This window comes from Syngnathus floridae, chromosome 12, assembly GCF_059516105.1.
Source record: "Syngnathus floridae isolate MCC-2025c chromosome 12, RoL_Sflo_1.0, whole genome shotgun sequence".
NCBI lineage: Eukaryota > Metazoa > Chordata > Actinopteri > Syngnathiformes > Syngnathidae > Syngnathus > Syngnathus floridae.
This window is the reverse complement of record NC_142424.1, coordinates 6,249,125-6,269,109: the sequence shown is the minus strand read 5'-3', so window position 1 is coordinate 6,269,109 and position 19,985 is coordinate 6,249,125. Positions and strand designations below refer to the sequence as shown.

General features: G+C 43.1%; 2 protein-coding genes across 3 annotated transcripts in view; both read right to left on the bottom strand.

Moving 5' to 3' along the window:
- hcn1 (hyperpolarization activated cyclic nucleotide-gated potassium channel 1) overlaps positions 1–11,049 on the bottom strand; it is a 44,193-nt gene extending 33,144 nt beyond the window's left edge. The window contains exons 1-2 of the mRNA XM_088392044.1: positions 10,377–11,049; positions 4,436–4,859 (exon numbers count right to left, since the gene is read on the bottom strand). Coding sequence (XP_088248170.1) covers positions 4,436–4,859; positions 10,377–10,735 — 783 coding nt within the window. The 5' untranslated portion in view covers positions 10,736–11,049. The remainder of the gene's footprint in view (positions 1–4,435; positions 4,860–10,376) is intronic.
- Positions 11,050–11,658: 609 nt separating this feature from the next.
- Positions 11,659–19,985, bottom strand: part of LOC148389828 (putative E3 ubiquitin-protein ligase HERC1) — a 38,510-nt gene continuing 30,183 nt past the window's right edge. For both annotated transcript variants that reach the window (XM_088392041.1, XM_088392042.1), the window contains 2 exons: positions 13,598–13,678; positions 11,659–12,509 (listed from right to left, as the gene is read on the bottom strand). The gene's annotated coding sequence lies outside the window, so the exon portion shown is untranslated. The remainder of the gene's footprint in view (positions 12,510–13,597; positions 13,679–19,985) is intronic.

Here is a 19,985-nt window from a genome sequence, read left to right as displayed (position 1 = left end):
GCTTTTGCGGACAATGCTACTCCAGGCAAATGTAGGTTGGTAAGAAAATAAATGTGAGTACCAAATATGGTCTTTTATGGCCTTACACCATCCTCTGTTGTTTTTGTTAGCATTTTGTCTACACTTCCCGCTGCTGATTCCAGAATCCACTATCGGTGATGTAGTCTGGCAAGCCGACACAAATAAAGTAGCGCAGGTCTCAACCTCTGTTGCGTTTAATTTTACTTAGGCTAATCTACTGCCGCAGTGAGCACGCTGCCAATTGCAGGAATGACTACTCAACACAATAAGTTCTGTCAAGGCAACGTAAATGTTGTTTGTATTGATTTATGTTGCCTTTCCATCGACGTTATCTGCCTCGTTGGCTATTCGAGGCAGTGAAGGTTGGCAGACAAATCCGTGGAGCCAATATGATGCATTTCATCATCTGGCGTCAACCTTTCAATACTGTATTTTTATTTTCGTGTATACTTTTTCTGTCTTTTTGCGTGCCAATAAAATATAAAACGAGCGTGTTTCACGAAAGGGGGGAAAAAAAGATCAGCACGTGCCACCCTGAGGCGACGTGGTTTGATAGATCCGCACGCAAACATGATGCATGGCAGACTCACATACACTTCACACACACACCGAGATGTCACATCCAATCACGTCGCAGAAGAGGAAACACACTCTGTGTGTCCTGCCGCTAAATGGCATTTGAGCGGACATGCTAATGAGGCCTTGCTGCCTCTTCGAAATGTCACAGGCTGGCATGTGTTATCTATGCATTGTGTACTCTTGCAAAGATTCGGCGCGTCTGGAGAATTAATTGCATGTAGCCGACTCTTTAAATAGACCACGGACTGACCACATGGACTCCAAAAATGCTTAATTTAGTGCCGCCTCGGACTTGATCAAACAAACTCAAATATCAAATACGGTACTTCTTGTTTTACGTCAATCTGTGTCACCTTGCCTTTTAATCGACTTAATTCATTATACGTTCTTATCAGATTGCAGATTTTTGATTCCAGAATATTTTTTCTTTACGTAATCCTGCGGCGGAAATCCAAACTATGACTACTGTGTACTTTCACAAGTTAACCCGGAGACTTTTTATGTTTGTTGTGCACCAACAACACGCTGAGACTGAGTCATGGTAAGATAGACAATCAGCATCTTCACCAGTGTGTTTACATAAGTATCCGTGTGTGTGTGTGTGTGGGAAGACAGTCAGACAATACTTCAGTGGAGGGCAAATGCAGTCGCTGTAATGCAGTTAGGAGTCATTTAGATACTTGGCTCAGCTGGCTCACAATTTCCCTTCTTTCGGATCAATTGACCGAGCAGCAGTAAATCTCCTAAACAGCAGCCAAAGATCTGAATCACCTTCATCCAACGCAGGCTCCTAAGACATGTTGTCTTGATGCAATTTCAATGCCAGCCTCTCTAAATCAGTCGTCAAATTGGCAAGAATAAGTAATCCATTAGCCATCAACTATAGGAAAGTAATTACATCATGTGAGAGATGACAGCAGAGTCAGAGGTGAGAGTAAATAATCAATTAGTGAAATGCTATTTTATTGGCAAATGGGGTATGCTAAGAAGATTTTTCGTTTCCCATTGTAAGATTTAGCATTGAAATGAGCTCTGGATGAATTCTTAGCGATGCAGATTACATTTGGGGGGTTTTAAGATAAACAGGAATAGATTAATTTTGACTTTCAATACTGGCATAAAATATTTGTAGCTATTACATAGATTTTGGAGCTCACTAGAATCGGACAGATTGAGTTTGGAGCTGGAAAAAAAAAAATAGTAAAGCTTCTCCCGAGGGGGGCCACCAGACCAACCTGAGCCCATGCGGTTGAGAGGGAATATGGCAGCAGGCCGGATGCTGATGTTGCTGCTGGTGGCTGTTATGAGCCAGATGAGGCACGGATAGCGTTAGCTACATTTACTAAACCTTCCCGCCCCGAAAATGAAAACTGCAACAAGGGCAGCCATTTTTTTGCTAACACATATTATTGAGGTGTGACCGAGTTAAGGTCATTTAGATCATTAGCGTTCCTTAGCGAAGCATGGAATTAAAAAAAAAAAAAAAGCAGCAAAGGGGCAAAAATGTCCTTGAAAGATCAAAAACGGTTTGTTGGTGGAAAATGATTATGTAAATGAGCAAATGCTCAAATTCAGCCCAATCATCGTTATGACTGTACCACACTTAAGCAGTGCTTATGTTATTTTTTTATAATTAAAAAACTTGCTACTTTCAAACTAACAAAGGCAGATAATATGGAAGGCAAGGAGAATGTGGATGCCTTGAGGTCTTATCACTCTGAGCCAAGCATGACCTATCATCAAAGGTGTTCCATTACCAAACTGTTTAAATTTGTCCTCTGAAGGCCACCGTGTCACCTTTGAAGTCCATCTGAAATACACAAAATCAGTTTCCAATGTTCTGCCTTTTCTGTCGCTCGCTTTTTTTATTCCCCTTTCCAAATCCTTGTTTGTTTTGCTCAGCGTGCCGAATGAGCAGTCAACCGCTCGGCACGACCTTCTCTGCGTAAGCTGCAATTTCCCTGAGCCATCGCCATCGCCATAATTACGTGCGAGCAAACAAACAAATGAATGATGGAGCACACGCGTGCATGCTTGCATGTTGGCGTTCCGCTCGCTAACACCAGCCCACCGGCTCCACTCGGCCTGGAAACTTACAAGCATGACCGACCATTATTCTGGGAGGCGTTGAAAGGAAATTTCTGCATAATGAAGCTCATCATTTGTTTTGGCCCCAACCTAATGGTAATCGTCATTCAAAGCATAATTATGAATTTGAAATTATTCAGTTGTCAATGAATCGAGTTTCGGTAACTGGCTCGATACTGGCTACTATTACTAGCTACTTTCTCCTTTTTTCTAAGGTTACTGTGATGAAAATGTCAAAAAAGGGAGCGAGCGTGTTTCAGGCCTGCTCTGAGTGCGACTCTTGATGAGGCAGATGGAGCAAAGAGGTGGTGACAAAGTGAGGAAGGGGTTAGCGGTGAAGGACATTGACGTGCATGCCGGATGACGACTTATCGTCCACTTCGGAGTGGCTGACCGACCGACCGACCGTCTGAATGGAACTGATGACGGTTCACTGCATTACAGAATGCGTTTGTTCTCCCTTTTTTAAGCACAAATCCTAACTCCGTACGACAGCTGAGAATTCTTCCACTCCCCGTGCTCACAGCAGCTCCTGCGGATGTGTCAGATCCGTTGATGTGTTGGCGTACAGGATGGGGCGGGCAGGAAGGGATATGACACCTTAACGCCTCCATTTTATTTCTAGCTGTATTCTTAATTTCGGTGTAGAAAGCAAACACTTGCGGGGTGAACGTTCATTCATTCCCTGGTTCATTAAGAATCATACTTGTTTGCGGTTGTGGTCTGTACCACTTCGCCTTCCTCCCACAGACTTCTAGTGGCTCATCTGGAATGCTAATCAGCTTCCCACATAGCCGGCATGCCTAGCACATGGCAACAACACGTTTCGAGGCAGGAAAAAAAACAAAATAGTCAGCTGTTGACCGTCCTTCAATTTGATCAGTTATACATCCTACGCTCATCCTGCTTAAACTAAGTGAGCAACCAAAAAACGCAAAACTGCACTTTGAACGTGGTCCGATGAAAAATGTAACCGGTATTCCGAGCACATACAGACAGCTACAATTATCTGTTCCATGATAACATACGACCCATCCACTCAAACATAGCCTATGTGACAGTGGAAAACCTGAATGAGAGATCTAACTGGCAAATGCGTGCCTTGGTTATATTAACATACACACATAGCATAGCATGATACAGCACAATGGCCAATATGCAGTTTTTCCCTACCCAAAAGGATGACCAATAAATTCAGGAAAATGGGCTGCCTGGACTGTTTTTTTTTTCTTAGCACTTTCTACTTCATTGGTTAGCATCACAGGAGCTTGAAATTGAACTCGCGCCCCAGTACTTTTATCTACGCACACTCATTTAGTGCTGACGTTCAGCTTGGAAAATGGTTGCAGACTTCAGGTCGCAGCCTTTTGGACCTTTAGATCAGTGTTCGGCCATGCGCGACGTTTCCACCATAAGAATGTCAACTCACGGTGTCATCTGCATGATGACAACAACGGTAACAAACAATGGTCAGACAAGGACACTGAGGACTAGAAAAATAAAATACAACGGAGGAATATATGCTAAACAGCAGTGGCCATCCCCTCCAATTAGTCCACTTCAATAAACGCCTCCCCTTTTCCCATCGGGAAATGTAAGCCTAATTATCTCGGAGGAAATACACTAACGTTAACACGCGGGCATCTAAAATCGGGTGAATAAATGCCACCACCTCTGCATTTGACAGACGGTATTAGTTTTACACGGACCTCTGCGCTGACCCCCCCTTTTAAGGTTGCGTACCCACCTCTTCCCACTGATGAATGTATCGGATGAGTCGAGACAGTCTCAAGAGGCGCAGCAAGCTGAGGATCTTGGTGAAGCGGACGATGCGTAGAGCGCGCGCCGTCTTGTACACCTCTGAGTCGAAGCCTTTCTCCACGATCAAAAAGATATAATCCACCGGTATGGATGACAGGAAGTCCACCACGAACCAGCTCTTCAAATAGTTCATCTTGATGACCTTAGGGTCCAAGATGATCTCAGAGCTTTCCTCGTTGACGATGCCCGTCCTGAAGTTCATGACCAGGTCCACCAAGAAGATGGTGTCCGAGGCCACGTTGAACACCAGCCAGGTGGTGGTGGTCTGCTCTGAGAAGAAGGTTATTCCCACAGGAATGATGATTAGATTCCCCATCATCATGATGAGCATTATCAAGTCCCAATAGAACCTGCAGAGACGGGCACATGATACATACTTTATGTTAGTCAACTGTCAAAATTGGCAAAACACTGCATTTTGGGGGAAAAAAAAATGGCTGAAATATATTTAATAGTGTTTAATGAAAAAACAGAGGCCAGATCATGACGGATGTGTTGACCTATCTTCACTTCAGGTAAATAAATTCCCAATTTTAATCATTTTTAACTAGCTAAAACAGAAACACCACAATGCATTTTAATTTTTTATTTAATTTTTTACATAACATTCATCAAAAATTTATGAGCAACCCAAGCACTACGCCCACGTTTGAATCACAAGAAAATTTAATATTTTGATCAGATAAGTCTTTCGTGCTTTAAAATGTTAAATTTGAAATAACTTTTCTCCAGTTAAAATACATTTTCTGAAGGTGGCGCTGGAATAAATGAATTATATTGCAACGATGACTTAGTTAAGGATGATTGCCGTCTTATTATATTACATAACAGCTTCCCTATAATTGGCTTAAAAGAATCGCCTGTGCAGTTCATAAAAAAAATAAATGTGGCACATTGAACCTGGAAGAGACTATTACCATTATTATCGTTTTGTTTTTCAGATTCAACAGCAATTTCCTTTTTTTTGTTCCTGTTTTAATATCGCGCAACAGAGGCCAACTTAATAGATAATCCATTTTCTGGACTCCCTGGATTGGTCGCCAGCCAATTACAAGGCACATATAGGCAAATGTAGTCAGTGAGCTAGCCACTCAGTCACAATGTCAACTCTATGTTGACAAAAGCAAAACATGCTATTTGTTTTTTTGTAGAATTAGGACAACCATTTTCCATTATGAACATGATTTTGGGCTATTTCTTACAGACAATAACTCCCCCCCGCAGGAAGAGAGAGAGAGAGAAGCCTTGGTCCAGGCTGTTTGCAATTCACCAGCCCCTCCGAGCGTCCCTGGATCGCCGATAAGGTCTGAAAATAAATGCTTTCAGGCATTCTATCTGGCGGTGACTAAAAACTCCCTTCTGACACCATCCTACAAGGGTGAAAATCGACTAGCTGGCTGGCTAGCTGGCAGGCCGCCTGCTTTTGTGCTGGCAGTCTGCACCGGCAGTAATGGATCTGTTTGAATTCATTAAGCCGCGACCTCGGCTTCATAAATACCCGCAGATCGCGTGTCCGATAATTGTCTTCACTTAAAGCTAAACAGCGGCGCTCCAGGCCCTCCGGAATATAGCGGCGCGGTTATTTTTACGCGGGCCGTCGCTGACGTGAAGTCTCTTTGTATGCGCGGCCTTGACTCGGCAAAGAACCTCGAGCTGGGCATCCAGGTTATTATGCTTACGACAAACCGCAGCCAAACGGGCCTTGAGTCTGACAGATGTGTTATTTGTCTTTTACATGAACGCACCAGGTGAAAGGTGTCTTTGGAAGAAAAAAAAAACAGTTGTATCGCAATTGAAAAGTGCTTTTTACAGCTGCAACTAACGATTATTTTAATCAATAAATCTGTTGATTATTTTTTGATGAATCAATGAATCTGATTGAATTGCTTTGCTCACAAACTGTGTTATTTCAATTTGAGAGTTCATAAAATCAAATCAGTTCATTTCTATTTTATGGGCGATAAAAGTCAACATAGATCAGGCAAGTCATGATGGTGCCAACACAACACAACACAAACGACACAAAATTTGGTCAATCAAAGGGGAGGAAAAAAACTGCCCCCATGTTGGATTGCTGCAAAGCCATTTGGTTATTCAAGAGCTGGTCACCAAGCGTGATGATGCAGTCAGCCACAGTTAACAGCGCGTGCAGCTCTCTCGGCATCATTGAATTAAGCGCTTGCTTTAACACTTCAGCCGAGATCCACGTGCCCAGTTAGGACTGCAGCGATACATTGAGAACTTACTTAAACATTGAGTTCAATTTGTAGTCTGATAATCAAGAGCTACACAGAAGTGGCGTAACCACCGACTGCATCGTGCTGCTCATTTGTCAAGCAGCTCGGGTACGCACCGGAAAAACTTCAGTGGGGATCGATGGAAGCCAGAGACACCATTACCTGGTAACCGTTCCGGAAAAAACACGGATGACTCGGCAGATCATTGCACGTTTTGTTAATCTCCTTTTACGATGCCTGTAGGAAATTTTGAATGTTATTCTACTATATCAGAGTCGAGATGCCACATGTACCTTGCAATTCTATATAAATGGCACTAACACGGAATGAATGGATGAGGTCAACCTGTCAACATTCCGCCTTTCGAGGTAACATCAGAAACATCACAGAGGCAAAATGTCACCTGTGTAAAGTCTCTTTTACGCTGCCTATAAAGCCGGAATGTTCCATCTTTTTTGTGGGTTTAAATAGAACGTGGCAATGGCAGGACAGCGGTGTGAAATTTGACACCCGCCTCAATCCGTCAAGTTTTTTCACTGTCACACCAGAGATGATGACCTCATCTACACATCGAGTTGCGGGGGTTAATTTGTGGCTGAGTGAAATCAAGTAGAGAAATGTCCCGCCTGGGCTAGGTTCTGTAGGGAAGACAAAAATTTATTATTTAACAATATCTCTGTGTGAAAGGACCTTTAATTGGGCAAATATTTTGGCATGAAAGTTCAAACGAGAAGATCACAACGTCTCAGTTTTGACGTCTGTGTTGATCTCGGCTGATTATCAATCATCATTACTTTGGGTGAATGCCAACGCCTCATTATAGGCCTATTACTGATGAGGATCAATACTGTGCTATTTTTAGAACTCCTAGCAGGAAGGCTTAGCTGGAGGAACAAGTGCATATGTTTGATAATGGGGCGGCTACACCCTCTGCCAAGGCCACATCGAGTTAGCTTAGCCGCGAATAATAATATCGTCCTGTACGTTAGCGAAGTCATGCAATATTGGAATACTTGCAGAAAGAAATACACTGCGATGCACTAAGAAGGCTTTTAAGGGACGACAACGGCGCCTCTTGAGGTGCCCATGCAAAGGTATACCGAGCCCTGCACGTGGGACCTCTCCAAAAACCTTCTGAATAATGTATACTACTAACTTGCCATTAATCTTTAAGCAGCCACACTGCACAAAGAATATGCTGCGTGTTAAATTTCAAGTGAAGGGATATACTGTAAGTCTTTATGGATGTTAGGACGTTTTTGTTTTCAGGGCTAAGCATGAAAGAAGAAAACAAGACACTGAATGTGAAATGAGAGCAACAACAGAAACGGCCTACTTAAACTTCTCGGCCAAGACATGGCAGCTAGCTAGCTGAGGAAAGCTATTTCCCGGGCGACTTCCCCCTCAGAAAGTGCCCTTTAGAAAATGTCAGGGCGATGGTACGGAAGTTGAAGGGGGAACTGCTTTCCAAATTTGGGGCCATCCCGTTGTATGGTGTCAGAATTTTTAGCAAAACACAAGGCTTAAAATTAAGGATGACTTATTTAAAAAAAAAAAAAAAAAATCTATCTATCTAGTATCTATCTATCTAAAATACTAACAACTGAACTAAAATGAAACATTTAATAAAACTAGAAAAAATAGTTCTACAAACTGAGGTGCGTTTTAAAAAAAGTAAAGAAGAAATCGAAATTTCAAAAATCCCAAACTCTTGTGACCCCAGTATGGCATAACACAAATGGCTTTGGGTTTCCAACAAAAAAAATTTCGTTATGCTAAAAACCACAAAGTCAATTGGCCAAGTTGCACGCTTTGCCCATCTTCTAGCGGCATTGGTCAATCTCCTTACATAATGGTTTGTAAAGACCACTAAGCTCATTGACTCCTAATCCTTGACCACCACCAACGCTGTGCGTACACTGCACGTACGTCTCAGCTTGTCAAGATCGTCAGAGGTCTTTGGTAAACCTGCTCGCGTCGTATTCACGGTCAACGACAAATTACAGCCACAAAAATACCTACTGGAGAGTGGCAAACCTCCACCAAGGTTGAATAACGAATGCTAGCAAGCCGTGTTGTTTACGTTGACCCCTATGGACAATTTAGAGTCTTCCTGTTCAACTCCGAGCTGAGGCATTCCTTGCTCACTCTGACTTCAGGACCAAGGACAGATCCCCGAGACAGGAGCAGGCTCTCTAGCATAGCAGAGCTCCGGGGATGACGGTCACCATTGAGCTGAGTCAAGCCGCACGGGTGATGGGGGCCCGGATGAGTGAGACACGTTAATTGGTGAAGTGGACTGTGAGACGGCCGCCGAGGTGCACCTGATTTCACTGGTGGAGTTAGACGAGGCGGTCGGAGCTTCAGTCAGCCCACAACACCATACTACAACATAAGAGCAAGATCAATATACGTATCTATATAACTACATATGTAGACGTGCCAAAATTAGTCGACAACTAATTCATATGAAATAACAGCTATGTAAATATTCAGGTAATCGTTTAGATTATTCTTTAATTTAAGATTGTTCAAACTACAATGGGCAAACTAATAAATGTATCACGTTCCAAAACATTTTGTCATATTTCATGACAAAAACCAAAAATATTTACTGTTTTTTTTTAGTCATTAAAATTGTATCCAATCAATCAATGGAATAATTGATTTTAAAAATATTGGATAGTGACAGCCCGAATATACACATATCATGTACCTGTCTTAATATGGCTAAAACAATTTGGGGGACTAATAATTATAATTATTTTGATACCATGGGAATAGCATCTTAATTTTACAAGAAAAAAAGTTATTTATTTATTATATCAATTTCGTTTTGGGACAAAAACATTATTCTATGAGAGAAGAAAAATTATGAGAAAAACATTTTTTTAAAACTTTTTTTTTTAAACAGAAAAAAAAGTCATCAAGAACTCACAATCAAGGCATGCTTGTGACCGGAAGATTATTTCTGGGTGATACTCACGTGTGAATTTTTCTTACGGCGGGGCGGACATGTGGATTTCCCCCCCTTCAGGTGTTTGCCTGGGGGTTCTCGCCCCCTTGCCACCCCACCTTTGCACACCCATGGTCGATCAAGAGTGTGCTGGAACCAAGAGAAGCGGGGTACACCCTGGACTGGTCGCCAGTCAATCACAGTCGACTGCCAGGTGCCAGCCACTAGCCTATCCTGCTGAGGATGTACTATTTATGTATTCTGGCCCTCACCCCACTGGTTGTCCACCCTCAAAATGACATCACACCTGACTGCTAAAACTAAAAGAGACGCCCCCCCCCCCCCCCCCACCTTCTCCTTGGTCCGTCGTCTTCCCCCCTGCCTTGCAGCAGAGTAATGTTTACAAGCCACGATGCTGGTGATGGTGCATCGGCAGGTAGAGTGGTGCCTACACGAGCTGCAATATGTGGCAGCACAAACACGACAGGCGCGCGCACCGCGAGCGCTTGAGCGTGTTTGTGTTGCGTCCAAGGACGTTTGTGCGATGCAGCAAAATGCCGCAATGAGACGCGCGCTTGAGTGCAAGGTGTGCACGAAAGCTCTCAGACCCACGGGTGACCGGAGCCGGGAGGGAGGAGGGAGGAGGGGAGAGGGGGTGCGTTCAGGTGTTTTACCTAAAATCGCTATACGGGTGAATGATCCAGTAGCCGGCCGTCTGCACCCGCTCCTGCTCCTTCTCCACCGCTTTCTGGCTGCCGAACATCCGCAGGGAGAACTTATTGACTCCGGGCTGCATCATAGCCCCAAATTGCCTCTGCATGAACCCGTGTTGCCTGGACGCCGCTTCCAGGTCGTCGAAGCCCACCATGGCCTCGTCGCGCTCCCCCTTAAAGCCCACCGAGTTGCCGTGCTCCTTGGTGTTCTGGCCGCCCGCGCTGTTGTTCTTCTGGATGGAGTCCTGCCGCTGGAAGGCGTTATTCCCGTCCGCCTTCTCCTCCTTGGCGCCGGAGAACGAGTTGGCTTTGTCCTCCATGGCTGCGTGCGCTAAAGGAGGGGGGCCGGGGAGGTGGAAGGGGGCTCGAGCCGGAGAGGTGCCGCTCAGCTCTCCTGGTGTCCTTCACAGTGCTTCGGCGTCGCTGCTGCTCCTCCTGCCGCAAACACCGGAGCCCGAGTGGCCGAGAGCCCTCCCCTGCTCGCTGGATCAGCTTGCTTGGGTTACCGCCATCTACCGACGGGCCCCGGCCCCGAAATGTCCGCGCGTGCAACACGCACACACGCGCGCGCGCACACACGAGGCTCGTCTCACTGCGGTTTCAACCTGCACAAGCTCCTGCCTGCACCTTATTTACATAATCATGATGGACAAGAGCCCCCCCACTCCCGCCTCTCCAATTCACACATGACGCGTGCACCCATCAGCCATCTCTTAATGCGCCCAGGAAAAAAAAAAAAAATGTTGGATTTACATTTTAAAGCATGGAGATTGCTTGGATACGCATTCAAATCGTGTTTTACCAACACCAATGTTGCATGAAATAAAGTCAGGCATGTCGGTTTGAACAGGATTTTAACGCGTGGTGAGACCAATGTCCACACTTTTTATGTAAAGCCAGCAGATTTTTTTTTTCAGTGTTACACGACGAGGTATGTTGTGCAGCTTGTGCAATATTGAGTTTGCACTGGTGCACAACAGCGCTGCATCATAATGACTGCTAATATTTCAGTGAGGAGATTCTCTTGTATATTCAAATGTGTTTTTTGCAATGAAAGGTTTGCATTAAAATCTTCTAAAACACTTCAAATGAAATAAAAAGAATCGCCGCCCTTTCCAAAAAATACATGACAAAAATTTGCTTTATGGGCCTTTATGATTGTGGACTAAAATGAATCTTTGATCGCCATATCACAACAAATTGGTAATTATCTAGTTTTGGAATCACCTGCAATTTACAGGTCACTGTACACTAAGAAATAACGATCAAAAATAATGTAGTTGAAAACGAGTGGAAGCTAATGTTTCAGGCTAACGGATAATGCTGCAACTGTCACTCACATCTTTATGAGATAAATTGGTTTGACTATGGGGGAATGTGGAGGGATTTGGCGGTAATAGCGTGCACTGGTAATAAATCAGGAGAATCAATTGCACAAGTCTCACCACACACACAGACACAGAAACACACACACACCGCCTCCATTTGGACAGAGCCCCATACACACGTGTTACTAATGTCCTTAATTAAAGGCTCTAATGACAGCGTTGGCCGACAACTCGGTCTTGATTTAACGCATGTAAGTAGTCCTTCATTACAGGACTACATCGAGTTTTGTCCCCGTAGGTAGTCATGTTTTGTCGAAAAGCAATTTCCTCCTGTTTGTTGTTTCTTCAGATCACTCATGCTCTTTCACTAACAATTTAGCATGCTATGCTAGATGTTTTCTTTTGCCTCCTCGGAGGCTGTGATCGATTAAGTAGATTTATTTTTGAGAATAAAGTGGTAATAGTTCTTTCATAATAGTAAGCATAAGCAACATCTGATTCAGCGCAGCTGGCTGTCTTGATGACCCGGCAGGATATTAGCTTGGATGTTTTGCATGCTTACCGTTGGATTATTATGTAATGATCCAAATGTTACCCTAATTGAAACAGACATCCCTTCATTTATTTCCTCCTGTTTTTTCCCCCTCTTTTCGTTTGGTTGGATTAGTCAGCATGCCAACTGTTCAACCCCTTCTTGTGTAATTTCACTTCCACAGTTCATGGTACCAGTGAAGGGGAAGGGCAAGGCAGGATGGGAGGGGGCAGACTAAAAGAGAAAGATTGCATAAGATTTATGGCTTAAAGTAATACTGATATTGAACAATGTGCAAATCCCCGGATGTTCGTGTCAGAGGACAACAAAAGTATATTTATACGGTTAAAGAATCTCTCGGATTCATGGAACGTAAGCCTGCATTGGTATAAGAATCGATGGTGATTTGTGTGGAATCGATTATAATGGTGAAGAAATGGGAACAAATTTGAAGTTAGTCTCCCACTTTTTATGTTTTGACATAAACAACAAAATGTCTATACTTCATGGACAACTTTACTCAAACGTACATTATTACTAAATATTTGATCGTTTAAAAACTAAGGAAAAGACGCAACGAGGTCTCAAGAGTGACAATTGCAACTGAGAGCAAACGTGGCCTCCCACGGAGCACAATGTTCCGTCCGCTGCCGTCTGATTGGCCAGTCTAAAATTGCATTGTGTCTCTAAGATTACATCCCAGTCATCTCTGCTTACGGTCAATAGCTCATCTTGACATGAAGCATTTCATAGGCCTGCACTGGCAGCTATTACTTATGCCACAAATAGCATCAGCCGCCAACAGAATGGCAGCATTGCGTTACAGTCCCATAGCCCCTCCCCTTTCCATTATATTTTTTATTTTATTGTATTTTTTGCAAGTCATTGGACGTAAAGTCCGTTTCGAGGGGCCTTAAATCAATGCATAAATAAAAATATTTTTCTTGACGCACATGACATCTAATTCTCCTGTCGTCTTTGGACTTCCGCCCATGCTGGACTGGCTATTTTAATTAAAGTGTGATTGGAGCTGGGAGGAGAGTAGCATTTTAATAGGATTGCGGGTTTGGTCCATCTCCAGGCCAGGGCCATGAGGCTATCACGGAGCGCAGGGGGATGAGGTTGGACAGCCACCAACCCGTAGAAAAGGTTGGCTCCATCAAGAATAAAAATAAATAAATAAAATTGCCAGGGTGTAAACAAACCGGAGTGTCACGGATGTCATAAAAGTCATGAAAAATATGAGGGTGATCGACTCGCAATCCAACATGTTACTAAATCTATTATAGTAATCAGATTTAAGTTACAATTCCGAGACTTACTGCGTTACTTTGTGACCAAAAGTCTTTGCCCAACTCGAGATCGTCTGTCTTCAGGAAAGACGACAGCAAACCGCCACCAGACTGTAGAAATAAGAAACATTAGATGCAATTTATTGATTCATTTTTTTTTTCTATTCTACCACAATCTGGTACATATATGGTTTGCACGTTCAACAAAACTAGTTAGCATTTAATCAAAAACACACAAGTGGTTACCGTGGTTATTTTAATATTTGCTGATAAATTAATAAATATTTAGCCTCAGCAAAGCACTATTGCTGTCCAAACAAAAATAATACGACAAATGTTGGCCTAAGTGCACGGCTGATCCAATCGGTCGGGCTAATAGCACTATCAAACAATTCAAGCGGGTGCAAAAACTCTCATCCACTCTTCACGGAAACGTCTCCGGTTGCTCGGCGAGATGCTGTTGGATCCAAAAGTGGCCGCGGCGGTATTGCATTAGCCTCAAGGGTGCGGTGGTCAAGTGGGCTCCACGTGTGCTGCAAATTCATTCGAGTAGGCACTGCTAATGCAATAAGCACTGCCTGTACGTGTGTGTGTGTGTGTGTATGTGGAGAGAGGCCTTCTCACATTCTTACCTCTACTTCAAACTATCCAGTCGCTAAGGGTACTCTAACGACTTTAACCTAAGCCACAACCTAACCTAACCCTGCACAAATACATTAAACCATAAACAGCCCAGTTAAGAACCGAGGATAAAGTCAAGACTGAGGCGATGTGAGGTCAGGTCAGAACCTGCACTTTCTGGAGTTGACAAAGTCCAAGACCTCAAGGGGTTAAGAGCTTCATGATGGATGGAGAGTTATGATAGTCAACATTGCTAAAGTTCAGATGCTAACGTGTATGAAACAAAACCGAAAAGAAAGCTTTACGTTTCTCCTCGGGTGACCTTACGAAGTGCATCACGGAAGCGCAATTTGTTAACCTGACCTACATAAAAGTCCTTCTATGCAGCTGCGTGCTGACGACAAAGCCGCCAAGATTATATTTTAAGCAGGGGGCCCGTGATTTATCTAGCGCTACATGGTTAACGGGAGCATTAATCATGCCGTGAACTATGCCTTCCGTCTAATCTACAAACAACGCAGGTTGCTATGTTGAAGCCGCCGCATATTTAAATAGGCTGTGTTGTCTTTTTTTTTTTTTTTGTTATTAGGTTGCGTACAGGAAAGATGGGCCATCTCTTTCAGCGTGGGATGCGCCTTTATCTTTAATCTCGTCTTTAAATTCTCGCAATGTTAAAAGTGGTGTTTGTCGGGATGTTGATGTTGGGGCAACTATAAACAGGCGTTGTTACTTTTTCACGTGGCGAGATCTGTCGAGATGATTAATTGTTATTTCCAGGGTGGCTTTAGATATGCTTTATTTTCATTTTTATTTTTTAAATTGCCAAGAAGATCAGATGGGATGCACCGTGACCCCACTCTTGCGCACGTGAAATCTACCAGGTTGCCTAAGAACTCGAATGCCATTGGCTTGGTCTGTAGTCAAATCTTTACCTGCAGTGCCTCGTGCCGCGGCGCTAGGCAACTCGAATTACATGTAAAGTATCAGGTGTGCCGGGCGCAGTTTGTAAACACATCCCATCTGCGGACGAAACTCGAGTGCTCCCACCTGTATTTGAGCCCATCAGAATGGCAAATGATACAGCGCAATGTCAGGTGTGGACACGTGCGGACACACTTGACAACTTTTATACGGCTATAAACCTTCACTCTCAATTTTAGTGAATGTCGACTTTGAGAGCGCTCAGCTGTGCTTCAAGTGCGTTTGCAGGGTAATGTTTGCAAAAAATAAAAATTGCATAATAAGATTAAAACAGGGAACAGAAGACAGGGAAAAAGGAGGGGTGGAAGTAGCTATATTTAAAGCCAGCTGTTCGTCGCGTGTTACTCTGGCTACTTTTATGATTACGAGGGAGGATGGGGTTAGATAATCTATCATAGGGTGTGTCGTTTGCCCCGTTGTGAGGGCATGGGCCGAGGCGTCAGAATGACAGGAGGTGGAAAATAAATGAGGGCTTCAGATGAGATGTTTTGTATGCATATTGTATGGCCGTTGTATTTCTCAGCTAATGTTGGTAAAGTCTCAAGTGACACTCTGTGGAGTCTAGACTTTGAAGTGTCTCGACCAAATCAAGACCAAGGTCAAAGTGTTTAAGACAAACATTTTCAAAACTCAAGTGAGATAAAAAAAAAAAAAAAAAAAAGTCTGTTAGGCTGTCCTAATGTCCTTCATTCCAACAACGTTTAAGCTTATCAATCATGATCTAGCTCATTGCCAGTGTGACAGGAACACAGTCACGTGTCCTGCACAGCTGCTGCTGCTGTCGTGCAGTGAGGAGAACATGACTTGGGACTTTTCATGACTTTGTGCCAACATCCAGCAGCTACAATACAAAAAAAAAAAAATATCGGGAAAAGACCAGTGCATCATTCGTCAACACTTGATCTCTTTAAAGGTGAAAAGTTGAAGTCGTTCATCAAGCGACTGAATGCTCTTGCTGTGAGAAGCTCATTTTCTTGAAAGCCTCCCCTCAGCCAGAACATCAGTCAGTGACAGTTTGCTGTCAGACACTTCTCTGGATTCATTGATGGATTTGCATCAATGACATTAGACCGGGCAGCTTTTTTCACGTGTGGCGCGCGTGACCGCCTGACGTAAGCGTACGGGCAATTCCTCCCCACCCGGCATACCGCAGCACCCCGCTGTAGCGATGGAAAAGTGGGTCTCCGACACAACACGGTTATAATCAGTGAGCTTGGGCCCGCTAAAGCTAGACAGATTAATTATCAAAATGGCAATTGCTCCACACAGCTGAAACAATTCGAGAGAAACGTCCAGAACCTGTCTGCCGTAAACACAGAGAGAACATTTGATGCCTAGCTTGTTTATTCTTCTTTTCATTCCAGCACCATGCTTTCAATTATATCGACATTTTCCCCCAAAATAAATACGAATATTTGTTTACTGCAAACATACAAGATCGGTACAATGTTTTGTACACTCATTTTTGTGTTGTCCATTTCTCTTGCTCTCATTCACTATATTAGGTAGAAGGTGTTTAAATATTTTTGTATTATCTGAAAAATTAGTTAAATGATGCACTTTCTGCTGATCTTTTTTAATTTATTCGGGGAGAAGGGCTATGGTTGGAACATAGTACACAAATGAGCCCACCAAAACTAAGGACGGGAATGCACCGAAATAGATTTGGTCAATCAGCGTACGAGTCAGCCTCAAAACATAAGCAGGATTTGACGTCAGGTTACCACGTCAAGCAAACAGAGTCACGTCATAGTATTGCTGCCTCAATGTTTGTTTTTTTACGGGAGAGCTAAGTGAGTCATTTGCGCTCGAATCATTAGCGCAGTATCAAATTGGGACACCTTGACACTGTTAGCTTTTGTTTTATTCATAGGGATGAGCTCAATGGACTAAGACCTGGATTTAAAGCTTTCTACCATGCATCTTTTGGTCCTACATGGAACGATTTTGCTTATTTAGAGAGTTTGACCACTTTGGGTAACTACTGACCACAACATTAGATGCAGCATTGATGGCGGCCGGCAAACTCGATGCCATAACTGATTGAACACAACAGACTTAATTTAGACTCAAGGCCAACATGATCCCTTTGTGGACGAGTAGACGAGACTATAAATATATTATCGACATATTTGAGAGCTTTGAGACATGTTTCAGAAATATGAATAGACATACAGCATCAACATGATTTTTGAGCTAGCAAGTATGCCAACAACAAAGTGCTTTTGTGTGTTTGTCTTATAAATCCTGCATTCTGGTGCAACAATAATGGACTGGAATGGGATGAAATTAGATCTGATGTAGTCATCAAGGCGGGATGTATGCCAAGTTCAACATCTTGTTTACTCTCCCTCACTGATCCAATTAATCGATATATTGTTTGTCCTGAAGAGACTTCCTCTTCAGCATAAACAGAAAGGATCGACAGACTAAAACCTTGAAATTGAAAAAAAATGATGTATTGTCATTTTCAAGGAGGTTGAATATTTACGATTGTAATAAAGTTTAACGTGACTTGATGACCTTGCCAATAATCAAGCTTTCGGATTTCTCCTTTGAGACTAATAAAAACAGAAAAGACCAGTGAATTTTGGGGGATATGTTATTGGAAAAGCAATGATGAAGCTCATGGTATTAGCTGAGTCAATCAGGCAACATTCCCTTGCATGACAATGATTAGCTCCTCACTTAGCCTGGAAGGTCACTTGAGTCCTTAATGTGTTACCAAATGCTTTAATCAAAGTGCAATTCTGAGATACTTGACAATTTGACCATTTTTTATTTTATTTCACTTCTGCCAGAGGGCTGATGAGATCAGCGAAACCTCTCTAAAATACAAAGTATTCACTTGATTAGATATAATAACTTTTAGCAGAGTGTCTGGCTGGCAACCTGTTCAAACCAGTTCTGCTCAAACGCCGCTGGGAAAGGATCCAGCTCATGTTTGACCCTAATGAGGATAAGCCGGAGAGAAAATTGATGGATGGATGGAATCAAGGGATGGCCTTTTATAGGTGATTGAATTTTTTTTTTTAAATAAAAATAAAAGTCATTAGCAGCCTTCAGTTAAGGCAGCTTTCACTTACTGTTAGAATTAGTGCTGTTAGTAGTAATCATGATTAAAAATATTTACACAGCACGCTACTTCATTTGTTAGTCTTTTTATGCAATTCTTCCCTAAAGGAGAAAATGTGGACTGACAAATAACACTGGTCAACAAATTACCGTGTTTTTTTTTTAAAGCATAGATGCAAGTAAATTTGTAAAAAATAAAATGTGATATTTTGAACCCATAGCTAATGCCAGTGGCCACATGTTGATTGATGGAGAAGAACCAGAAGACATCCCAGACAAGGTGTGAATCTAGCCCCAATCCAAAACATTCAGTAGCAAAATTCCTGTCACATCCTCAATTTCTTCAGCAAAACGTGTCCTGCGTACAAATCCTGACTTGTTTCAAGCAAACAAACACTGGACCAGCTAAGATTGTTTGGTGTGTCCACCCGGGCTTAGGCCATGCCTGGAGTGTCTTTACGAAAGCTAGGAGGCAATTAGAGTGGCTTTCTGATGACCTCTAAGTTCGATCCATTTTTGTTACCAGACACCTTCAACTTCTTTGGCCCTCAGTCTTGGAGCTTTCTGGCAGCATCCTGTGATGATGCCGCCGCATTGACTGTTGGATCACACTGTCATTTTCTCTGAAATGTATCATCAAGCTTTGAGCAGAGTTTCTCTTCCAAGGTGAGGAACACGGTGTGTGGTAATGGGTCGGACCACAGGGGACTGCTACTATTTATTTATTTTATTTAAAAAAAATGTTAGCCTTGTAGGATTGCTGATGCTATACACTTTAAACCACCAGAAAGTATTCCTGACATGAACGGAATGGAGAAGAGTTTCTGGATTGGACATTTGGCTTGCTCACACCAAGAGTCCCCATTCCACATTTGCACAGCGACTGAGGTGCGTACTCCGGCGACTCTACTACCCATCAAGGGATCAACGGAGAATCGGTAAATACATTACTAAAAATACTTGACAATCCTTTGGGATTACTATGCTTAGCAAGTGGACACTGCGTATGGCACAAATCTGGAATTAGGCAGCGTAAGGCTGTCAACTGGGCTTCATCAACACCTGAATGACGGGTGAGGCAAAAGGTGTGCGCAAATGAGTCAATTCACTTGACTCGTGCCAAATGGTAGCCTGAATTTTTTTCTGGAATGGAAAAAGATGCCCACCCTCAAGGACATAAAGCAGGATAAGATAACTCATTCATAAAAAATCTCAGGTCAAAGATGTTGCGTATCATTCAGCTTAACGCATTCAACATGATATATGAATAGGACTTTTTTTTTCCCCTTCCACTTAATAAGAGTGAAGCCCATTAAACAACAACATGGACAGATGGCGTACTCCAGATGTTTATGATTACTGGGAATGCAAAATGACAATTTCAACGTCATTAGCAAATAGAAAGCGTGAAGGGAGGGGGAAGAAATTCCTGTTCTTGGCTGTTAGTCAAAGCACACAGGAATGCCCTTCATGTTTTGATCCCATTGAGGGGCGGTGGGATTGCTGTTGATGTAATCTCTGCTGCTTAAAAAAAGAGGGTGGTCTGGTCGTCCGAGGTCCCTTGTCCAGATGTTGTTGCATAAGAGCTGAATGAAACTGAAAGCGATGTTTAATATTGGCTTCCAAGCCCAGCGGATGTCCACTGCCAGCCGAGGAAGGTAAATCCTCGGCCAATGAGTTGTCCGTCCGGAAGCCAGATGATGTATGTTGGCAAGCCTGTGACAAAGACGACCCCCCCGAT